A 19,680-nucleotide genomic window follows, 5' to 3' on the forward strand; every position below is an offset into this window, starting at 1 on the left:
TTTAAAATTTAAAATTTTTAAATATAATAGAAGTAGTATATATGTGTAAACATTTAAGATTTTATAAAATTAGAAAATATTGCATTTTAATTAATTTTCAAACATACAAAACATAATAAAAACATTAATACATATTACAACAGAAGTGCAATTTATAAATAGAGAGAATGATTAATTTTAATACTGATTTGCTCCAAATTTTGCCTAAATATTCTCAACCAAATCATCTTGCAAGCATTTATTTTTTTCTCGATCACGAACATCCTTTCGATTCTTGAGCATAGTAGCGACACATGAAAGCCTGGGTGTTGGAAGCGTGTAATCAACTTATGAAGCTATACTTGACTCCATTTGTGTGAATTCAGTTTTATCAAACAAAGTGTATCCATCTTGTTCGTCCTCTATTATCATATTGTGCAGTATGATACACGCTCTCATTATTTTTCTAATTTTTACCTTATCCCAAATAAGAGCCGGGTTTTTGACTATGGCAAATAGAGCCTGCAAAACTCCAAAAGCACGCTCTAAATCTTTACGTGCAGCTTCTTGTTGTCTTGCAAATAAAGAGGCTTTTGGAGTTTGTGGCAGTGGAATAGATTGGATAAAAGTAGACCATTTTGGATTAATACCATCCGTCAGATAGTAAGCCAATTTATACTCATGTCTGTTGACACTGTATTTAACTTTAGGAGCTCGACCATGCAAAATATCATCAAAGACTGGAGATCGGTCAAGAATATTGATATCGTTTAATGTACTTGGTAGTCCAAAGAAAGCATGCCAGATCCAGAGATCATAAGAAGCCACCGCCTCTAAAACGATTGTGGGCTTTCCAGATCCGCGGGTGTATTAACCTTTCCATGCAGTGCGACAATTCTTCCACTCCCAATGTATACAATCGATGCTTCCTATCATGCCAGGAAATCCGCGAAACTCGCCAATGTCGAGTAGTCATTGAAGATCTGCTGGTGTGGGTCTTCTCAAGTACTCATATCCAATTAAATTTACGACTGAATCTGTAAAATTGTCCAAGCATGATAGCGCCACGGTTTCAGAAAGTCGGAGGTATTCGTCTAACACATCAGCTGCAGAACCATATGCCATCATACGAATTGCTGCTGTACACTTTTGCAATGTAGACAGATCCAACCTTCCGGTAGCATCTCTTCTTTGTTGAAAATAGGGAACTTCATTTGCGAGCTTATCCACAATACGTATGAATAATGGCTTGTTCATTCTAAAACGGCGACGGAAAATGTTGGGAGGATAAGTAGCATCCTCACTGAAATAATCATTCCACAAGTGGTCATGACCGACTTCTCGATTTCTTTTAATGTGAATTCGCTTTTTTCTTGGTTTAGGTGGTGGTTGACTTTGGATTGGTGGAGTAAGAAGATTTTGCCATACATGATTGGTGATTTGATCGCATGTTTGATTAAAACATTCATCAAGTATGTCATCAACATCATTTTGGGAAGAAGAATGGGAAGGAGAAGCCATTGTAAAAAAAATGAAACTAAAGAGAAGGAGTTTTTTTTGTTGGTATTGAGAATAATAGGAAACTGCTTGTGATACATATTGTTGAGAAGCGTTGATCATTATATAGAAAAAGGTGGTAGCTTGAGTTCTTGAAATTTATGGTACACAACCATTGGAAATAATATGTGGTAGAACTTAAAAATGACAAAAGTACTTGTACAAACATGTGGTAGAAGCACAAAAATACAAAAGAGCTTGTAAAAACATGTGGTAGAAGCACAAAAATACAAAAGAGCTTGTAAAAACATGTGGTCAAACACCAATGTTACAATAGTATGTGAGAGAGTTGTTGTGTGTCCCGGACATGAGATAGATTTTTGGCTTTACGGACTGATGAGAGGTTGGCTTCACAGACTAATGAGAGGTTGCCTTCTTTCTCGACCTGTCCGATTACAAAAAACACAAGAAACCATTCGATTACAAAAACTTAAACAGATTAATTAGCTTATCCGATTACAAAAAAAACAAGAAACCATTCGATTACACATACTTAAACAGACTTACACATACTTGTCCGATTACAAAAAACAAAAGAACCATCCAAATATCAAACAACCGATAGAAGCACTAAAAACACAAACATAGTTAAAAAAAACACTACATTCTTTAACATTCAAGCTTAAGACATCATGTCATCAATTGACTTCTCCTTAAGAGCTTTTTCAGATTCAGTTAGTTCATCTTTTTTAGCAATCAGATTTTCAAGCATCACATGCTTGATATGCTCCTTCTTCAATGCAAACTCCTTCTCTTTCAGTGCAAAGTCCTTCTCCTTCATCTCATACATCCTCGACACACGCTCCAACTGACACTCCAAGTAAGCTTTACCATCTTCCTCCACATCCGGTTCGGCCTTGGAGCTTTTTTTTTACTTCCCCTTCGCAGCCTTAACACCAGAAGGCCGGGGCAATGGTTCATCGAAATCATTTGCAGCCTCAACACTCACTCTTCCCCTTTTCACACCATTATTTTTAATAGATGTGGAGGCACACCATTTTTGATCGTATCTTAAGTCTCGCCATGCATGCTCCAAGTTAAACTTTTGTCCATGGTCATTGAAGTATATCTTATGTGCTAACTTCATCACATCATCTTCATTCTGTCCACTAGACTTCTCCCTTGTTGCATCCTCGTAACATCCAACGAACTTTCACACCAAGTCGCAATCCTCCCCCAAAAGGATGCAAGTCTTTGCTGGTTGGAAGCAATCGGATCCTTGCTAGTGTTGAGCCAAGCGCTGACCAACATGGTATCATCTATTGGTAACCATGTTTGCCTTGACTTGCGGTTTTCTTGTGGGGATGCAGGTGAAGATGGAGCATCAGAACATGGAGTTAGAAAAGAGAGTAATCGAGGTTTTGGGTATCAAGTTGAGTTTGTAACAGATTCAAATAGCCAGAGGTGGGACGATATGGATTCATGTAATCGTTTGGATCCATATCCTACTTTGTTTGTTTGTGTTTAAGGAGAATGAAGAGATTGGTAAAGCGTTTAGTTGGTTGAGTTTTGTTTTTTTACTATGAAGGGGAAGTCTTTTAATTTATAAGGTTTATGTTTTATTTACTTTTACAACTAGTTGGTTTAAATTGTGAAATTAAGTCTTTACCTAAACTAACCACACATTAAACATCTCACAACCAACTAACACAAAACTTCAATGTACAACATCAATGACTGACTAGACTAATAGCTACACTAACAAGTACAATATCAATGACTGACTAGACTAATAGCTACACTAACAAGTACTAAACACATTAATCACTGCCAGCTAACACAAGCTTTAACCTCAAAACAAAAGAGAGACATATATCACAATTTCGCAAATTACTATGAATATCAAACAAACACAAGGAGTGGATACAAGAACTATACTTTGTTTTTTTACAATCATGTCTAAACAACACAACCTAAATCGAGCAAGAACTATACTTTGTTTTTTTACAATCATGTCTAAACAACACAAAACATCACTTATCAATCGGTACACAAACACAAACAACAACAAGTACTAAACACAAAAACAAAACAATGACTAACTAGACTAAACACAAACACAAACAACAACAAGTAACTCAACTCATACTTTAACTCACATCAAATAAATAAAGAAAGAATAGACTGATAATTACCTTCTTTCATGGCCGAATAGGTAGCACACTCTCTACTTCTCAATCCAACAATCCACTTTTGCCCATTTAACCTCAAAACAAAAGAGAGACATATATCACAATTACGCAAATTACAATGAATATCACAAGGAGTGGATACTAATACAACCTAAATCGAACAAGAACAATATGCTTTGTTTTTTTACAATCGTGTCTAAACCACACACAAGATCACTTATCAATCGGTACACAAACACAAACACAAACAACAAAAAGTACTAAACACAAACACAAATAATGACTGAACACACCTAATCGGAACACAAACAAACCAAATCGGAACACATGCACACCAAGTTGCCCTAATCCGTTTAAAGCCTCAATTATCAATCGGAACACAAACACACCAAGATCCCAATTTCTCGAACAAACATCAAAAACCCTAATTTGCGATCCAAAATCAAATAAACCTAACAATTTACAAAATCATACTATTGTACTGAGAAACTTACCCTCTCAATCGAATTGATCCACTCTCTTCCGATTGAATCGCCTTCTCCTTCAATTCGCCTTCGATACCATCTCCATGACGATTCAAATCGCCTGCCCTACAGTCGCCTCCGATAAGATCTCCGCTGATTCAAATCGCCTCCGACCCAACACTCCATTGATTCTTTAACCTCCGATTCATGCAGAACTTCCTTTGTCGGATCGAGAATTTTATCGCGACACAAAGAGAGAAAGAGAGAAAGAAAGAAAAAGAGAAAGAAAAAAATTTCTGCGTCAAAAATTTATATTTCCCTTTTCTATTTTACTCTCGTCCAACCAAACAAAGACACGTAGCGCCTCTTACATCCGAAGAGAGTCTATTATATAAGAGGATCTCTTCTGTTTTTTCTTTCTTTCTGATTTATTTTTTCTCAAAAAAACACTAAAAACCCCACTAACAACCCCCTAATATACTACGGATAAAGAAGGTCTAATAGTGTAAAGGAAAAGAGAAGAACCAATATATAAACAAAACATACTAATTGACCATTGATTACCATCAAGGCATCAATTATGAACCACATGAGTACTTAACATATATTCATGTATCATTAGTTACCAAGCTATATATATATATATATATATATATATTTTTTTTTTTAATATGCATGAATGTTTGTGTGTGTGTGTATAAATGTGAAGCCTCATCTATGCGTTCTTTAGTTCTAAGTCCAACACCAAAATCTTCAAACTTTGTTTTCTCTCTTTTAATTACAACTACATCGAATAATAGAGAAGAGATAGAACACATTCATGGAGTCACCAAGCCTTCTGACGACGGCAAAAGACTGGACCACCACCAGTCTCCACCGTGTATTCGCTGTGCAAGGTGGCGAAGATGACCTCAGCTACGTCAACAATTCCGACAGCCAAGCTCTGGCTATAACCTTAAGCAAACCAATCCTTATCTCATCTCTCCAATCATTCAAACACGTCCCCGACCAAACTTCTCCTATCAGGATCGTCGACCTCGGCTGCGCCACCGGCTCCAACACGTTTACCACCGTTGATACGGTGGTCGAGACTTTACAACGGCGATACACGACGGTGTACGGTGGTGGTGGCTCGTCGGAGTTCGAGGCTTTCTTCTGTGATTTGCCTTCTAATGATTTTAATATGTTGTTCAAGCTGTTGACTGAGAAACAGAAAGCTGATTCTCTGGCGAAATACTTCGCCGGCTGCGTTGCTGGTTCGTTCTATGATCGGCTTTTTCCGAGAGGAACGATTCATGTCGCTGTGAGCTTAAGTGCCTTACACTGGCTCTCTCAGGTCTAAAATATTCACTAATCATTTTTTTCTATATTATAATGTTTTAATCGTAATTATCAATGACGTCAATTTGGCATTATAGGTATATCTTTTTTTTATAGCAAATCTACTAATGTTAAAACATCAACATTTTTTATTATTATAAGGCTTTTTGAATTTCTTAATGTAATTATCATACTTTTTTCTAAGGGTGGGGAATATGGTTTCATATATATAGTGGATATACGTTACGACTATAATTTTAAATTTGCTATAACGGTTATACTATAATTAAAAAAAAAAAAACATTATATATCAAAACCGTTTTTCTAAAATGTGTCCATTGAAAAAATAAATGCAGATACCGGAGAAAGTATTGGAGAAAGGATCAAGAACGTGGAACAAAGGGAAAACATGGATAGAAGGAGCAAAGAAAGAGGTGGTGGAAGCATACGCAGAGCAATCAGACAAAGATTTGGATGATTTCTTGAGCTGTCGGAAAGAAGAAATGGTGAAAGGAGGAGTGTTGTTTGTGTTAATGGGTGGTCGTCCTGCTGGCACTAGTAGTCAGTTTGGGGACCAAGATACTCGAACCAAACATCCTTTCACAACTACCATGGAACAAGCTTGGCAAGATTTAATAGATGAGGTAAATCCTATATATATACATATTACAAACACGTGTATCTTTCATCATTACATAACATAACTGTTCATGATGTTGTCACAACTATTAACTATACATCACAACAACCCTGAAAATAAGTTTTTCGCCAACGCTACTTAAACTTTTATGCATTTTTTAATTTTATTTTATCACTAAAGACGAGAAAAAAAAATCTTATTACAATCAACGTTATTTTCATATGATTTTCAATAACTTGGCTAAATATATCTTTTGGCTGATACCACTCAGATTAAACGTTTTATTTTATGTTCCTTTGGACAAAAGGGTTTGATAGATGAAGAGACAAGAGACGGATTCAACATTCCGGCGTACATGAGAAGTCCGGAGGAAGTGGCGGCCGGGATAGACCGTTGCGGTGGTTTCAAGATAGAGAAAATGGAATTTATGAAAATAGTCGAACACTCGGATGAGAAACAAGAAGAGTGGAAGAAAGATCCGGTTTCGTACGGACGAGCCAGGACCAATTTAGTTCAAGCTGCTATTCGTCCTATGGTCGACGCTTATCTTGGACCGGACCTATCCCATGAGCTCTTCAAAAGATATGAAAACCGTGTTTCCACAAACCGAGAATTTCTCCATATTACTTGTTTCTATGGAGTCGTCGTTTTGTCCGCCATCCGAATTTAAAGATGATATAAAGTTGTGCTTCGTTCGTAATTCGTTTCCATCTAAGATTTGTGGTAGTTTCATCAGATAAATTATGTGTCATGTTGTAATTTCTGTAGTACATGTACATAAAAGCTTGTAGGGTTGACTTGACCATCTCCTATATAATAAAACGGAAATACATGACATTTTTTTTAGACTATATAATAGATATATTTATAATTTTTTGGTTATAAACTTGTGACATAAGTGTATCATAATATACCGGTTAGTCTAATTTTTGGTAAGTAAAGATAGTATGAATTTAGTTAATTATAGTAACATATAAATCAATAATAGGTAACATTTAAAAGATAAAGAAATCTCTCAACCTAATTAAAACAAAAATATGTGATTCTTCTTTCACATTTATTTTATTTTATATTTAAATTATTTTATTTTTTTTATCTAATATATTTAGTTAATAAAATTTATGATTTTTCTGCATATGATGTAATTTAAATTTTTTTAAACAGACATATATTGCTCAAATGATGAATAAAAAAAATATACAAAATGCCCTATATCACCTAAGAAAATTAGGCAAAGATTTAAAGTCATATTAATAAAAAAGAGACCAAAATGATTCTGAATACGAATGAGCAGAAACCTTAATTTAACATGCATTGAAATTAAAAAATTTATGCATTTTATTATGGCTCTTTATTTTAAAGAATTTCAACTTTTAATAACTTTAAAAATTCAAATGTATAACTTTTCATTTTTTTAAAGATTATTAATATTTCAACTATTAAAACATTTATATTTTATAAAATGTTTAAGATATGAATAATATTTAAACTTTATAAGAAGTTCAAATATTATAAGTATTTCAATTTCTAAAATAATAAAATTTATTCAAACATTATAAATTTTAATAATTTATACGAATTAAAATATCACATTACGAGTTATATGGCAGGACATGTTTGAGTTGATATTAATAGAAAATTAAAATGTCATTAATTCGGTGCTACATGGGTAAAATATCATCTTATTATTTTATGATTTTTTAAATTTTTTTAAAGACTATTGATATTTCAATTATTAAAACATTTAATTTTTATAACTGTTTAAGATTTTAATAATATTTAAACTTTATAAGAAGTTCAAATATTATAAGTAGTTCAATTTCTATAAAAAAAAGAAACTTTATTAAAACATTTAAAATTTAAAAAAAATATTTAGATTTTTATGAAGTTTTTTGTGCGGTCAACAACGAATTAAAATATCACACGACGAGTTACATGGCTAGACATGTTTGAGTAGATATCAATAAAAACTTAAAATGTCATTAATTCAGTGCTATATGGATAAAATATCCCCTTTATAATAAAACGGAAGTACACAACATTGTTTTGTAGACTATATAATTTTAATAAGTTGGTTACAAAACTGATAGATTAATTGGTTACAAATTAAATAGTGGGTGCAACCTTAATTTATTTTCGGAAGATTTAATTACTAGAGCACGTTGTTTCCAAAAATCTTAAAAAGAATATTCTAAAGAATCATATCAACTAACTTACCATATTAATGTTCTTTATTAAATTATTCATCAAAGAAAATATTTTGATATCTAACTTAACATATTAATTTGTTAATTATCATTATACTTCACCTCTTATTTTTATATACGAGTCTATTTTATGAAACAAATAAATTATCATATTATTTATTATAATTAAAAAAATAGTTTTATTTCCGGATATACTATAAGTTGAATTTTTAAAAACAAATATAAATTGTTCAATCTATAAAATATTCAAGCTTTAGTAATATTACTCTTTAAAAATAATATATATTGAATTAAAAATTTACTGAGTAACGGGTCAAAATTTGAATATTTAAATTCAATTTCATTTTTTTTTTTGTTGAATTTTATAATTTTATATAATATAATAAACTTTAAATAATTTATTTTGAAACATTTTAATATACTGAAACTTGATATAAATGTTAGAAACTATAAACACTCTAAATTGATTTGTTATAGCAATGTCAATAATATGTCACTATAATATGAAAACAAAGTTGAAGAAACCAAATATATTAAAACCAAAAGTATAAAAATATATTAAATTACTCATAATATAATAATTCGCTTTTTAAAAACCAAATTTACAAAATTATGTCTTATAATGACATTCAAGTCATGATGTAGGATATACATTGTTGAAATAACTTCACATACATAAACTAATACAACATATTAAAATTTTATTTTAAAATATAAAATATACAAAATTTTGTATAAAATAAAATTTACCAGTGTTATGGTACGAATACTTATCTAGAATCATTAATAACATAAAACTTACAAAATATGTGTCTTTTTTCAAGCCATCATATTTAGCATATGATTTTATTGCATAATGTTTTATCTAAATTTTTTTTAAAAAACAATCACATAAATTATATTTTATATAAAAATTATAATATAAATAAAAGGAATTTCAACCCGTGCTAGAGCACGGGTCTTAATCTAGTTATCTCATTATTTTGTGGTATAGTGTAGGTTAAGTCATATTATTAACAATCAAAATACAATATATAATTTGAAAAACTAAACAAATTAAATAAAATTAACAAACAGAAATTAATATTTTTATCAAATAACTTAAACTGCAGTGTACCGCGGGTCAAAATCTGGATCTACTAGAATAGATCTTACAAAATATATGTTATTTTCATAAGTTATATTCAACATATGATTTCATGGCATAATGTTTGAGCAAAAAAAAACAAAAAAAACAGTCATATATATAACACTTTAAATAAAAATTACAAAATAAATAAAATAAATGTTAACTTGTGCTCTAGCATGGGTCCAATTCTAGTATATATATAAACCGCAACGTATCTACAACTTTACACTGTTACTATAAGAATCCATAACTAGGTTTTACCCCGTGGTATACCACGGGTCTATTATTTTGTTGATATATATATATTATTAACGGTTGTAGGTAGAGTTTTGTAGAAACTCTTGATTCGCAAGTTGAGAATATACATTTTACGATTTGTTAGTTACGATTTAGGAATGAATGATCTGAAATATTCTTATTATGATTCTCAGTTGATATTATTGGATTAATAGTGTATATTTAAAGCTAATAAGATCTTACCAAATATGTAATCGTTTATTAAACGTAAATTAGATATTTTCTAAGATGTACTCATCTTGAATTAGTTGCTATATTATAGGGATGTGATTAAGAGGATGTGATTACATAAATTGGGTTATCAATTCTTTTTGTCAAACTCGGTCCTAAAATTCGGCATGCAAATTAGATATTTCCTAAGATACAATGGGCATTAATTGACATTAATTGGATGTAAATAAGTATGCTATGGATTAAAAACCGGCCCAAAATATTCGGCAATCTTAAGGAGGATCCGGATAATTGAATCGGTTATAATTTTAGTTAAAAACCCGACCCGAAGTTGGCAAAAAGTGATAGTATCCTATTGTACTCCAAAAATGTATTCTGATCTCTATATGTGGATATACTTGTTTGATTACAAATATCCTAAGACAATTTTTAATATATATCCGTTTATAAAAATTTAAATCACATTATATGCTGAAAAAAAAACTAAAATTTTATTAACTTTATGTATTGAATAGTAATTAAAATAATTAAATATAAGATTAGATAAAAATGAAAGGAGAATTATATTTTAATCTAACATATTTATTTAAATTAGATAGATATATTTTAGGAAATTAATATTATCAAATAAGGAAATGATTGTGTTTGGTTGTAAGGATTGTAGAGAATTTAGTTGAAACTTATTTGGATAGAAAGATAAAAGAGGATGACACGAAAATGTACTTCAAAAATGTTAAGTTAGATTATTTAGCGTAACACATCAAATTATTAAAATTTAATATAAGAATCCATAATTATTTATACATAACAGATTAAATAAATATATTTTGAATATTTTGAATATTTTTATCTTATTGATTTTCGATTTAAAAAAATAGTTTATATAGGGTTCTTAAAACTTGATTTCCCTCGTTAGGTCATTTCCATCAAAGGATTTAAGCAGTTGTTTAAGAGTTTCTATCTTTCAAATTTAATTGTTTTTGTATGATTTAGTTTAGAATGGTTGTTTACCTAACATGTTTTTGGTATGTTAAGAAACTTGGGTGTGTCGGGTGGGAGAAAAATAAAATTTTCTTTTATTTTTTTTGTTATGTAATTTTCTCTCTCGTCTGTTTCCTGTCTCTCTCCCTTGATCGACTTCAATATCATCTCCACGGAAAATACAAGATAGAATTGAAAGGTCATTCAGTCGGTGATTCAGTCAGAAAGTGGATTTTACCGGCGGCATCACATCTCCACCGTAAGAGACACCATCGACGATCTCGGTTCATCAATCCGATCGCGATTAATTAGTGGGTTCATCAATCCAATCACATCTCCATTGATTCTACTGGTATAGTACTTTCTTACTATGAATTTTGGTTTTTGTTTCTTAATCCTCTCAATTTTGTTGCCATCTCTCTCTCAAATTCTTAGAAAAAATGGATCTAATCGTTTTATAGTCTTTGAAGTTTCAATTATTGGTTGGTGATCTTTTCACATTTTTATTGACTCCTCCATCAATTTTTTTGCAGTGGAAAAAATAGAAAGTTTCAAGCTTATTCAAATTGGTTAGAGTCAAGAGAAAGAAGAAATGGAGAAATGAGTGAGAGAAGACAGGAGTGTTCAACAACTCATGTACTTAAGCATTTGTGCTTTTGATTATCGCAGAGATATTTCTCCATCAAATAGACAGGTAAATAGCTCATGTACTTGAGCATTTGTGCTTTTGATTTATCAAACATATAAAATGTTGGAGGTTGAATATACGGAAAACTAACTAATTCTTTAACATTTCGTGCTCTTGACAGTGCTGTTGTTTTCCACAATGCAAGCACACGATTCTCTGATGGTTTTAGATTCAGATTTGGTGCGGAGGTAGGGAAGAGAGAGACATATTATATCACATCTATTAAACCGAATAGATAGAGAAGTGTCGATGAATGAGTGGTTAATGTGGGTGGTTGTTCTTATGTATATGTGGGAATAAGCACAAGCATGATCCATGCCCGTGGTCCAGTCGGAGTAGAAGGATTATTGACAACGAGATGGTACAACTAAGTCTATTTTGTCTTTCCATAGTACATTGAATTGTCAAAAGCTCTGAAGTTTAAATGGTTGTGGTGATGAATGACAGGATAATGAGAGGAAAAGGACAAGTTGTTGATGGAGACAATAGAATCGCTTACACCCGTAAGGACCTTCCTGTCTTAAAAAGGACACAGGCTGTGGAGAATGGGAATTAGTTCTCTGTCTTAAAATGGAATCGCTTACACCCGTAAGGACCTTCCTGTTTTATTTAATCTGTATCTATCTATGAGAGCTGTTATTTGTTCACATGTTGTCAAGTTAGTTTCAGTTTGAGTTTATGTTTGTTGTGTTGAGTTAGTTTCAGTCCGAATGTTTGGTAAATGTCACCGAGTGTTTTCTTGTGTTGTATTAGTTTAACTTGTTTTAATGATATGCTTGTGTTGTTTCGGTTTAACTTAATCAATGTTTGCTTGTGTTGTTTTAGTTTAACTTGTTTTAATGTTATGCTTGTGTTGTTTCATTGATGGACATGCCCTTAGTGACCCGATGATACGAGAATGTTACAAAGAGTCTCTGGTACTTTTATAAATTGGTTTGTTTCGTCTTTGAAACTCCATGGAACCAATCTCAAAACAATAAAGCAATCTCATTGTTTCATGATCGTAACCGGTTTAAACCGAGACAATCTCATCGTTGCCAAATTCATTGAAGCATGTTCAAATGCTAGACATGTCCGATATGCTTACTCTGTTTTTACCCACCAGCCATTTCCCAATACGTATCTCTACAACACCATGATCAGAGCTTTATCTCTCGTCGACGAACCCAACGCGAACTCAATCGCGGTCTCGGTTTACAGAAAGTTATGGGCTTTGTGTTCTAAGCCTGACACGTTTACTTTCCCGTTTGTGTTGAAGATCGCTGTTAGGGTTTCTGATGTTTGGTTTGGGAGACAGGTTCATGGGCAAACTGTGGTTTTTGGGTTTGATTCAAGTGTCCATGTTGTTACAGGTTTGATTCAGATGTATTCTTCGTTTGGTGGTGGGTTGGGAGATGCACGTAAGGTGTTCGATGAAACGCGTGTGAGAGATGTGAATGTTTGGAATGCGTTATTAGCTGGGTATGGTAAAGTTGGTGAGATGGATGAAGCAATGGGTTTGCTAAAGATGATGCCTTGTTGGGTAAAGAATGTGGTTTCTTGGACTTGTGTGATCTCTGGATATGCGAAGAGCGGTCGAGCTAGTGAAGCTATTGAAGTGTTTCAGAGAATGCTGATGGAGGACGTTGAGCCAGATGAAGTTACGCTTTTGGCTGTGCTTTCAGCTTGTGCTGATCTTGGTTCACTAGAATTGGGTGAAAGAATATGTAGCTATGTTGATCACAGAGGGATGAAGAGAAAGGTTCCATTGAACAACGCTGTCATTGATATGTCTGCGAAATCAGGGAATATAACAAAGGCGTTGGAGGTATTTGAGAGTGTTAGTGAGAGAAATGTTGTTACTTGGACGACTATAGTTACTGGACTAGCTACGCATGGACACGGAGCTGAAGCCTTAGCGATGTTTAACCGTATGGTTAAAGCAGGTGTGAGACCGAACGATGTTACTTTCATTGCAATCCTTTCAGCTTGCAGCCATGTTGGTTGGGTAGATCTTGGAAAATGTTTGTTTAGCTCAATGATATCGAAGTATGGTATTCAACCAAACATTGAGCATTACGGATGCATGATTGACTTACTAGGACGAGCAGGTTTACTCGGAGAAGCAGAGGAAGCTATCAAAAGCATGCCCTTTGAGGCAAATGCTGCAATATGGGGTTCTCTTCTTGCTGCTTCAAATGTTCATCATGATCTTGAGATTGGAGAAAGAGCTTTGAATCAGCTGATTAAGTTAGAGCCGAATAACAGCGGCAACTACATGCTTTTAGCCAATCTATACTCGAATTTAGGAAGGTGGGACGAGTCGAGGATGATGAGGAAGATGATGAAAGGGATTGGTGTGAAGAAACTGGCTGGTGAAAGCTCCATAGAAGTTGGAAACAGAGTGTATAAATTCATTTCAGGGGATCTTTCGCATCCTCGAGTCGAAAAGATTCATGAAATTCTACAAGAGATAGATTTGCAAATACAGAGCAACAAAGTTTGAGGTAAAAAAAGCTTTGATTTTTGATCAGATTGAGTTGATCAACACAACGAATGGCTTAGAGTCAATGATCAGCTTCGGAGTTAACAAGCTGATGGTTAATTCCGGTTCCGGTTAAACGGCAAAACAGGAGGAGAAAATCTGCCGAAGAGTAGAGATTGGGCCAAACCGAAGCCTGTTTTTCTTCGGGAAGGTTTCGAGTTCATGCTCATGCTATGGCGGTTTGGCCCAATATGAGAGCCTTTTTTCCTGCATAAAAAAGGCTTATGTTTCCTTTTCTTCATTGTGCGTAGTCTAATTAATCTAATAAAATTAAGATGTTTTAAAAAAAAAATGTTCTCATAATGTTTAGATGAATAACGATTACGTCAAAAAAGAAAAAGATTAAAAGTGATGGATCCGAAATGTACGGGTCATTTAAGGTAAGACGTGGGGTGGGTTTGTCCAAAGTTGAGTACATTTAATGTCCAAAACCTCAAAAACTAACTCTAATTAAAGTTTAGTTTCAGACATTGAAATTCTCAAAACACAGAAAAGGGAAAGATTTTAAATTTTCTTGTCGGAGAAAAAAAATGCTCAAGAAGGGGAGTAAGACGCGGAGCGCGGGAAACGACAAGTGGCCACGTGGCTGTTACTTGATTTGGTTTTGTTTAGTTCATATGCTACTTTCCCGGCAAGGAATCATCAGCTTCCCAAATTTTATGCACACTTCTTTCTTTTATACTAGAACTAGATGATATTATTAAGAAGTGAAAAGTTCCGATTTAAATTTTCTGAAATTTTATATTTTATGTTAACCAGGGTGAATCGAAGATATTTAAAATTTGGTTATGTAATCCCAGAAACCACTCGTAAATCTTTCAACTACTAGACAACGTACATTTTCTTATCAACAACATTTTTCAGATATAACCATTTTATATTACTTATTTCCAAACATCGATATGTAGTGTAAGGAAAAAAAACAAAATCCTCAATTCTTTCAAGAAAATGATGCATGTGATAACCCATTAAATCCAGCAAAATATCAGATCGTACAAAAGGAGTTGATTCACTAAGATTATGTACGATACTCTACACTGTGTTATCGATTCCCTTTGTTTATTGTATCAGTTCATATTGAAACATCAGTATAATTAATATCAATGGTATGCAATTATTTATAGGTAAACAAATACATGATGCTGTGATGCATGTTATACACTCTTTTTATAGCGCGACCGATCGACGATTATATGATTTACGTCTATCTGAATGACAATATGTGGATGTGCCTCTATAACATAAATTTGTGAGCTCACTAATTTGCTAACTTCATCTTTTTTTTTTTTTTTTTTATTGTTAATTCTTAATTAAGATGGAAATATTCACCGCATCACAACTATTGTGGAGTGCTTGTTAGTTTTTTTTTTTTTTTTTTTTTTTTTAACTTCTATACAAAATTGTTGGAGTGTACGTATAGGTAAATATTTTCAAACTTAACTAAAATAATGTAACTGTTCAGGTTATTTTTCTAATTGCTGATCATGGTAACAAATATATATTACATGCGTGTGGGAATAAAGGCAACTTTTTCTAGCTTTATCAAGACACAATTATAGAGAAACAAACGAACCATGAAGATTGATGAAGATTATAATTACAAACAATAAGAATTATTGTTATGATTTTAAAAATTCATAAGTTCTGGTTGTTGGATAAAAAGATTATCGTGTCTTTTTAATATACGTGGAATTGGATGTTGTCGTCAAGTTGTGATATTGAAGCTGTAAAGTATTGAACTTTTGATGATTTAAGCTGTAAAGGGAAGAACAGTCTAATGATTTTGCTTGCTTCACCTGTGTCCCCATATAATTAGTTTAACATAGTTATATTGTATGTAACGATCACGTTATCTTTTCGTTATATGTTGACAAATAACATGAAGTACAATATATTTGCAAAATAAAAAGAATTCATCATTATAACTTAATTACTTCATATGTTTATCCTAAAATGGGTTTAGAAAAAATGACATAGGCATGTATTATTATATAAGTTTTGCTATATTGATGAACATTACGGGTCAAAATTATATATACTAATCTCTCGAAGTATGCAACCGTGAACCGTCACTGCTGTTAACACAATATTATTAATTTGATGCCTACTATAATAAATTGATTAACCAAAATAATGGTTCTTAGTCTAGTGAGAAAATTTGCTCTCCTGAGTTGAGTGCCGCTTCGGAAGGCTGAGGAGTTTTTATTTCGATGGGGAGAGCGGAGACGTATAGATCCCTTAACTCATCAATTTATCATCATTTGCTTTTGACTATGTAAAACTTAATCACTTTATAGTAACAGTGGAGAATATGAATATGTAGTAAAAATCCTCATTATGCACTAAATAATATATATACTAGGGGAGCACCATGCTATAGCACGGGATAATATATTTTGTTAGTTACTTTTGTTTTGTAATTTGTATTTTTGTAATGTAATTTTTTATTTTGACTTATTTTCTTTGTTTATATAGTGTTTATTTGTATATTTGGGGTTATACAGTAAATTGGAAATCCTAATAGAGTAAATAGTTTGCCGAATGTAGCTTTTCACGGAAACAGACATACCGCAATATTGGATAGTAGTTTTGTAAGAGAATAGACACTCCGCAATATCGAATAGTAGTTTTGTAAGATGATAGACACATCGCAATATCGGATAGTAGTTTTGTAAGAGGATGAGTTTTTCTTTATTTTGGTTTGTCGTCAAAAGAGGAGAAATTGCTAAATTTTAGTGTGAGATATTTCAATGATTAGGAAAACATTGTATTTATAGTGAGATAAGGTATATTTAGATTATCATTTAGAAGTTAATATTTGACAAATCTTAGCAAAATATATTTTGTTTCTTGTTTTGTTATAACTAAAAGATAAATATTCCATGTATAAGATTATTCCAAAAGATTTTTAGATTTGCAGTTAAAAACAATCTCGGCAATCAAACAATTTTGTAAGATTTGGAAATCAAAATATATGGTTTTAATTAAAACCATTGAAAAATATGTGGCCAATATATATTTTTATTTTGAGAATCAACGGATAATGTTTGATGAGAAAATCGGATCAAATAATCGGGTACTAAATGACCTGCGCAAAATCCGACTTAATTTGAATGGTTAGAGAATTTTAATGCCATAATATACTAATGTATTAATAATTAGTGATTACTAACCATTTTATTTTAAAACTACCAAAACAAAGTCATGGTCCAAAAGTTGGTCTATGAGTACTCGTGCTTTAAGTAGGATAATTTCAATTTTTAAAATGATTATTAATGAGGCAACTTTAAACAACTTACAAAAATATCTCGCAATTACACACATTTGCGTTTTGGAACGATTACGAAATGAAAAAAAATTGTAAAATTCAATTTAATTTAAAATATATGTTTTAACGGGTTTAACTCACACTTTTTTATATTTTAAAAATAATAAGAATAAAAATATTAATATTATTGAAATATTTTATGGACTTTAAATATATTATAATATTTTAAACTTTCGACGGATTTCAAATATTTATAATAATTTAAACATTCTATAAAAATTTAAATATTTATAAATATGTTTACTTTTAAAAGTTTAAATATGCTCAAATATATAACCAAATTAAACTGTTAGATTTGGATACTTGATAAATCAAGTCTCCTGCTCATTTGTACTCAAAACATTTTAGTCATATATTTATAGTGATTATGAACCATATTCTAAAATATTTAGTCGATGTGGGATATACAGTACACCTTTCTGTAAATTAGTTTACAACTTTACATATATATAATTTCTGCATTTTTTATTCTTTCCATCTATCTATATTAACATTTTTGAAGTACATTTTGTGTTATGCCCTTTTAGTTTTACTTATTTAAATTTTTATTTACAACATTAACCCCTCAATAATTTCCATAAATAGTATCACAACATATTTTGTTTCCTAAATCTATATTAATATTTTTGAAGTACATTTGGTGTTTTACTCTTGAAGTTATATGTATTCAAAAACTTATTTACAAATTTAATCCCTAAATATTTTCCAAAAATAATATCATTTCAGATTTTTTTTCCTAAATATTTTATATTTCATTCTAACCAAAAAAAAAAAAGCAATCAATATTATATAGAGACATAAACTAGGATATATTTTCCATTTTATTTTCCAAATCTGTGAGTTTTGATTCTTAATGTAAGAAGAACTTCTAATTATTTAAATATTATAATTAAAATATATATAAATTTAATAAAATTTAAATTATTATGAATATGTAAAATTAAAAAAAAAATAAAATACTATATAATGTGGTTATAAAAAGAACATGTTGGAATTAATAAAATATTATTAAATATGTGCTAACACGGGTTAAATACTCATTTTATTATTTGCCAAAACTATAAATATTATAATATTTGACATATAAAATCAATTTGTTTTACCTAAGATTGTGTAAAATAATTAATTCATTAGGAAGACTTAATCACATCATATAAATGACTTATTATATATTTAGATCCCTTATTTTTTTGTTATAATAATTAAAAATCGAAATAGAATCTCAAACACTAAACAAAACAAACTAAATATAATAAAAAATGGTCATATATTACAGGTTAAAAAATTAATATAAACATTTAGTCGCACAAGTGGCCGGAAAATTAGGTTATTTTCTATTTATAAAACATCCAATATTTAACAAACAAATAGAATATAAAATATAAATTATAATAAAACTATATGCACGCGGTGTACCGCGGGTTAAAATCTAGTACTACTCATAATTGATTACTATAATTTCGTTAAGTAAATATTGAAAAATCTAAACTATCTGATAATTTGTTTTTATTTAATTGTATTAAGTTGATTTGTTGTTTCCGTAAATATCTCACAATATAAAAGCAAATCAAATAAGTTTACATATATATACAATTTCGTATTTAATTTATTGATTATTTTGGAAGCAACAAAGTCACAATTGAAAAGTATTAAAGATTTCTCATTATTATTAATATTCGTAATAATTATAGAGATTAAGTATGGTAGTAGTTAATATTTTATATTACTGAAGCCATTAAATACTCGGATACCAGTTTCCTTCTTTATAGGGATTATACCTCTGTTTGGCGATGGGCATAATTATTCTTGAATCAAATAAAATACATGATCCGAATATTATAAACCTAGAATACAAACAAATCCGCGATTTTTTTTCTTCTATTTCCGGGTCATACATGATCCGCGTCCCGACCCGGTTGTAAATAAGTGGTCGAGCGGAGGGTATAATTATCTTTTAGATAATTCGAAACTATAGAGTAATTTAATTAAATTAAGTGATTCTCTAATCATTTTTAATGAAAAACGTACTAAAACTAAGTCATTGTTCAATTTAAGTCTAGTGAATACTCTTGTTTTAATAATATAGATATAATATTATTCCATTTCCATTACACTTTCAGTATATACATTCGGTTCATGTTATATTAATATACAAAGCATAATGAGTCAAAGTCCAAAGGTAGAGTACAACTTCAGTATCGTTAAATAATAAAACATCATATTAGTAATGCGTTTACTAATCAGTTCTATTGATTATTTCAAG

At 31.1% G+C, this 19,680-nt stretch overlaps 2 protein-coding genes and 1 pseudogene across 4 annotated transcripts; 2 read left to right on the forward strand and 1 right to left on the reverse strand.

Moving 5' to 3' along the window:
• Positions 1-951: 951 nt before the first annotated feature.
• On the reverse strand, positions 952-1,500 carry LOC147935470 (uncharacterized). Its single transcript, XM_087473025.1, has one exon. The coding sequence runs from the start codon at positions 1,498-1,500 to the stop codon at positions 952-954; it is 549 nt and encodes a 182-aa protein (XP_087329151.1).
• Positions 1,501-4,596: 3,096 nt separating this feature from the next.
• LOC104726180 (gibberellic acid methyltransferase 2-like) lies at positions 4,597-6,929 on the forward strand. Its single transcript, XM_010444979.3, has 3 exons — positions 4,597-5,468; positions 5,809-6,096; positions 6,400-6,929. The coding sequence occupies exons 1-3, from the start codon at positions 4,953-4,955 to the stop codon at positions 6,760-6,762; spliced, it is 1,167 nt and encodes a 388-aa protein (XP_010443281.1). The 5' UTR covers positions 4,597-4,952; the 3' UTR covers positions 6,763-6,929.
• A 3,985-nt stretch (positions 6,930-10,914) lies between these two features.
• LOC104726181 (pentatricopeptide repeat-containing protein At5g56310 pseudogene) lies at positions 10,915-14,381 on the forward strand (annotated as a pseudogene). 2 transcript variants are annotated; one of them, XR_015572345.1, is made up of 6 exons: positions 10,915-11,229; positions 11,411-11,571; positions 11,687-11,753; positions 11,867-11,926; positions 12,013-12,153; positions 12,446-14,381. The product of XR_015572345.1 is annotated as a pentatricopeptide repeat-containing protein At5g56310 pseudogene, transcript variant X1 (transcript). The 2 variants fall into 2 exon arrangements; XR_015572346.1 differs by having other exon boundaries at positions 11,687-11,926; positions 12,918-14,381.
• The last annotated feature ends 5,299 nt before the right edge of the window (positions 14,382-19,680 follow it).

The sequence above is a fragment of the Camelina sativa genome, chromosome 11 (assembly GCF_030686135.1).
Source record: "Camelina sativa cultivar CO46 ecotype springtype chromosome 11, ASM3068613v1".
NCBI lineage: Eukaryota > Viridiplantae > Streptophyta > Magnoliopsida > Brassicales > Brassicaceae > Camelina > Camelina sativa.

What these genes read in the sequence shown, in the direction of transcription:
- LOC147935470 (XM_087473025.1), bottom strand. Translation starts at nt 1,500, where the DNA reads ATGGCTTCTCCTTCCCATTCTTCTTCCCAAAATGATGTTGATGACATA.
- LOC104726180 (XM_010444979.3), top strand. Translation starts at nt 4,953, where the DNA reads ATGGAGTCACCAAGCCTTCTGACGACGGCAAAAGACTGGACCACCACC. An exon ending in CCTTACACTGGCTCTCTCAG is followed by an intron (nt 5,469 to 5,808) that starts GTCTAAAATATT and finishes AAATAAATGCAG; the next exon opens with ATACCGGAGAAAGTATTGGA. An exon ending in GGCAAGATTTAATAGATGAG is followed by an intron (nt 6,097 to 6,399) that starts GTAAATCCTATA and finishes TTTGGACAAAAG; the next exon opens with GGTTTGATAGATGAAGAGAC.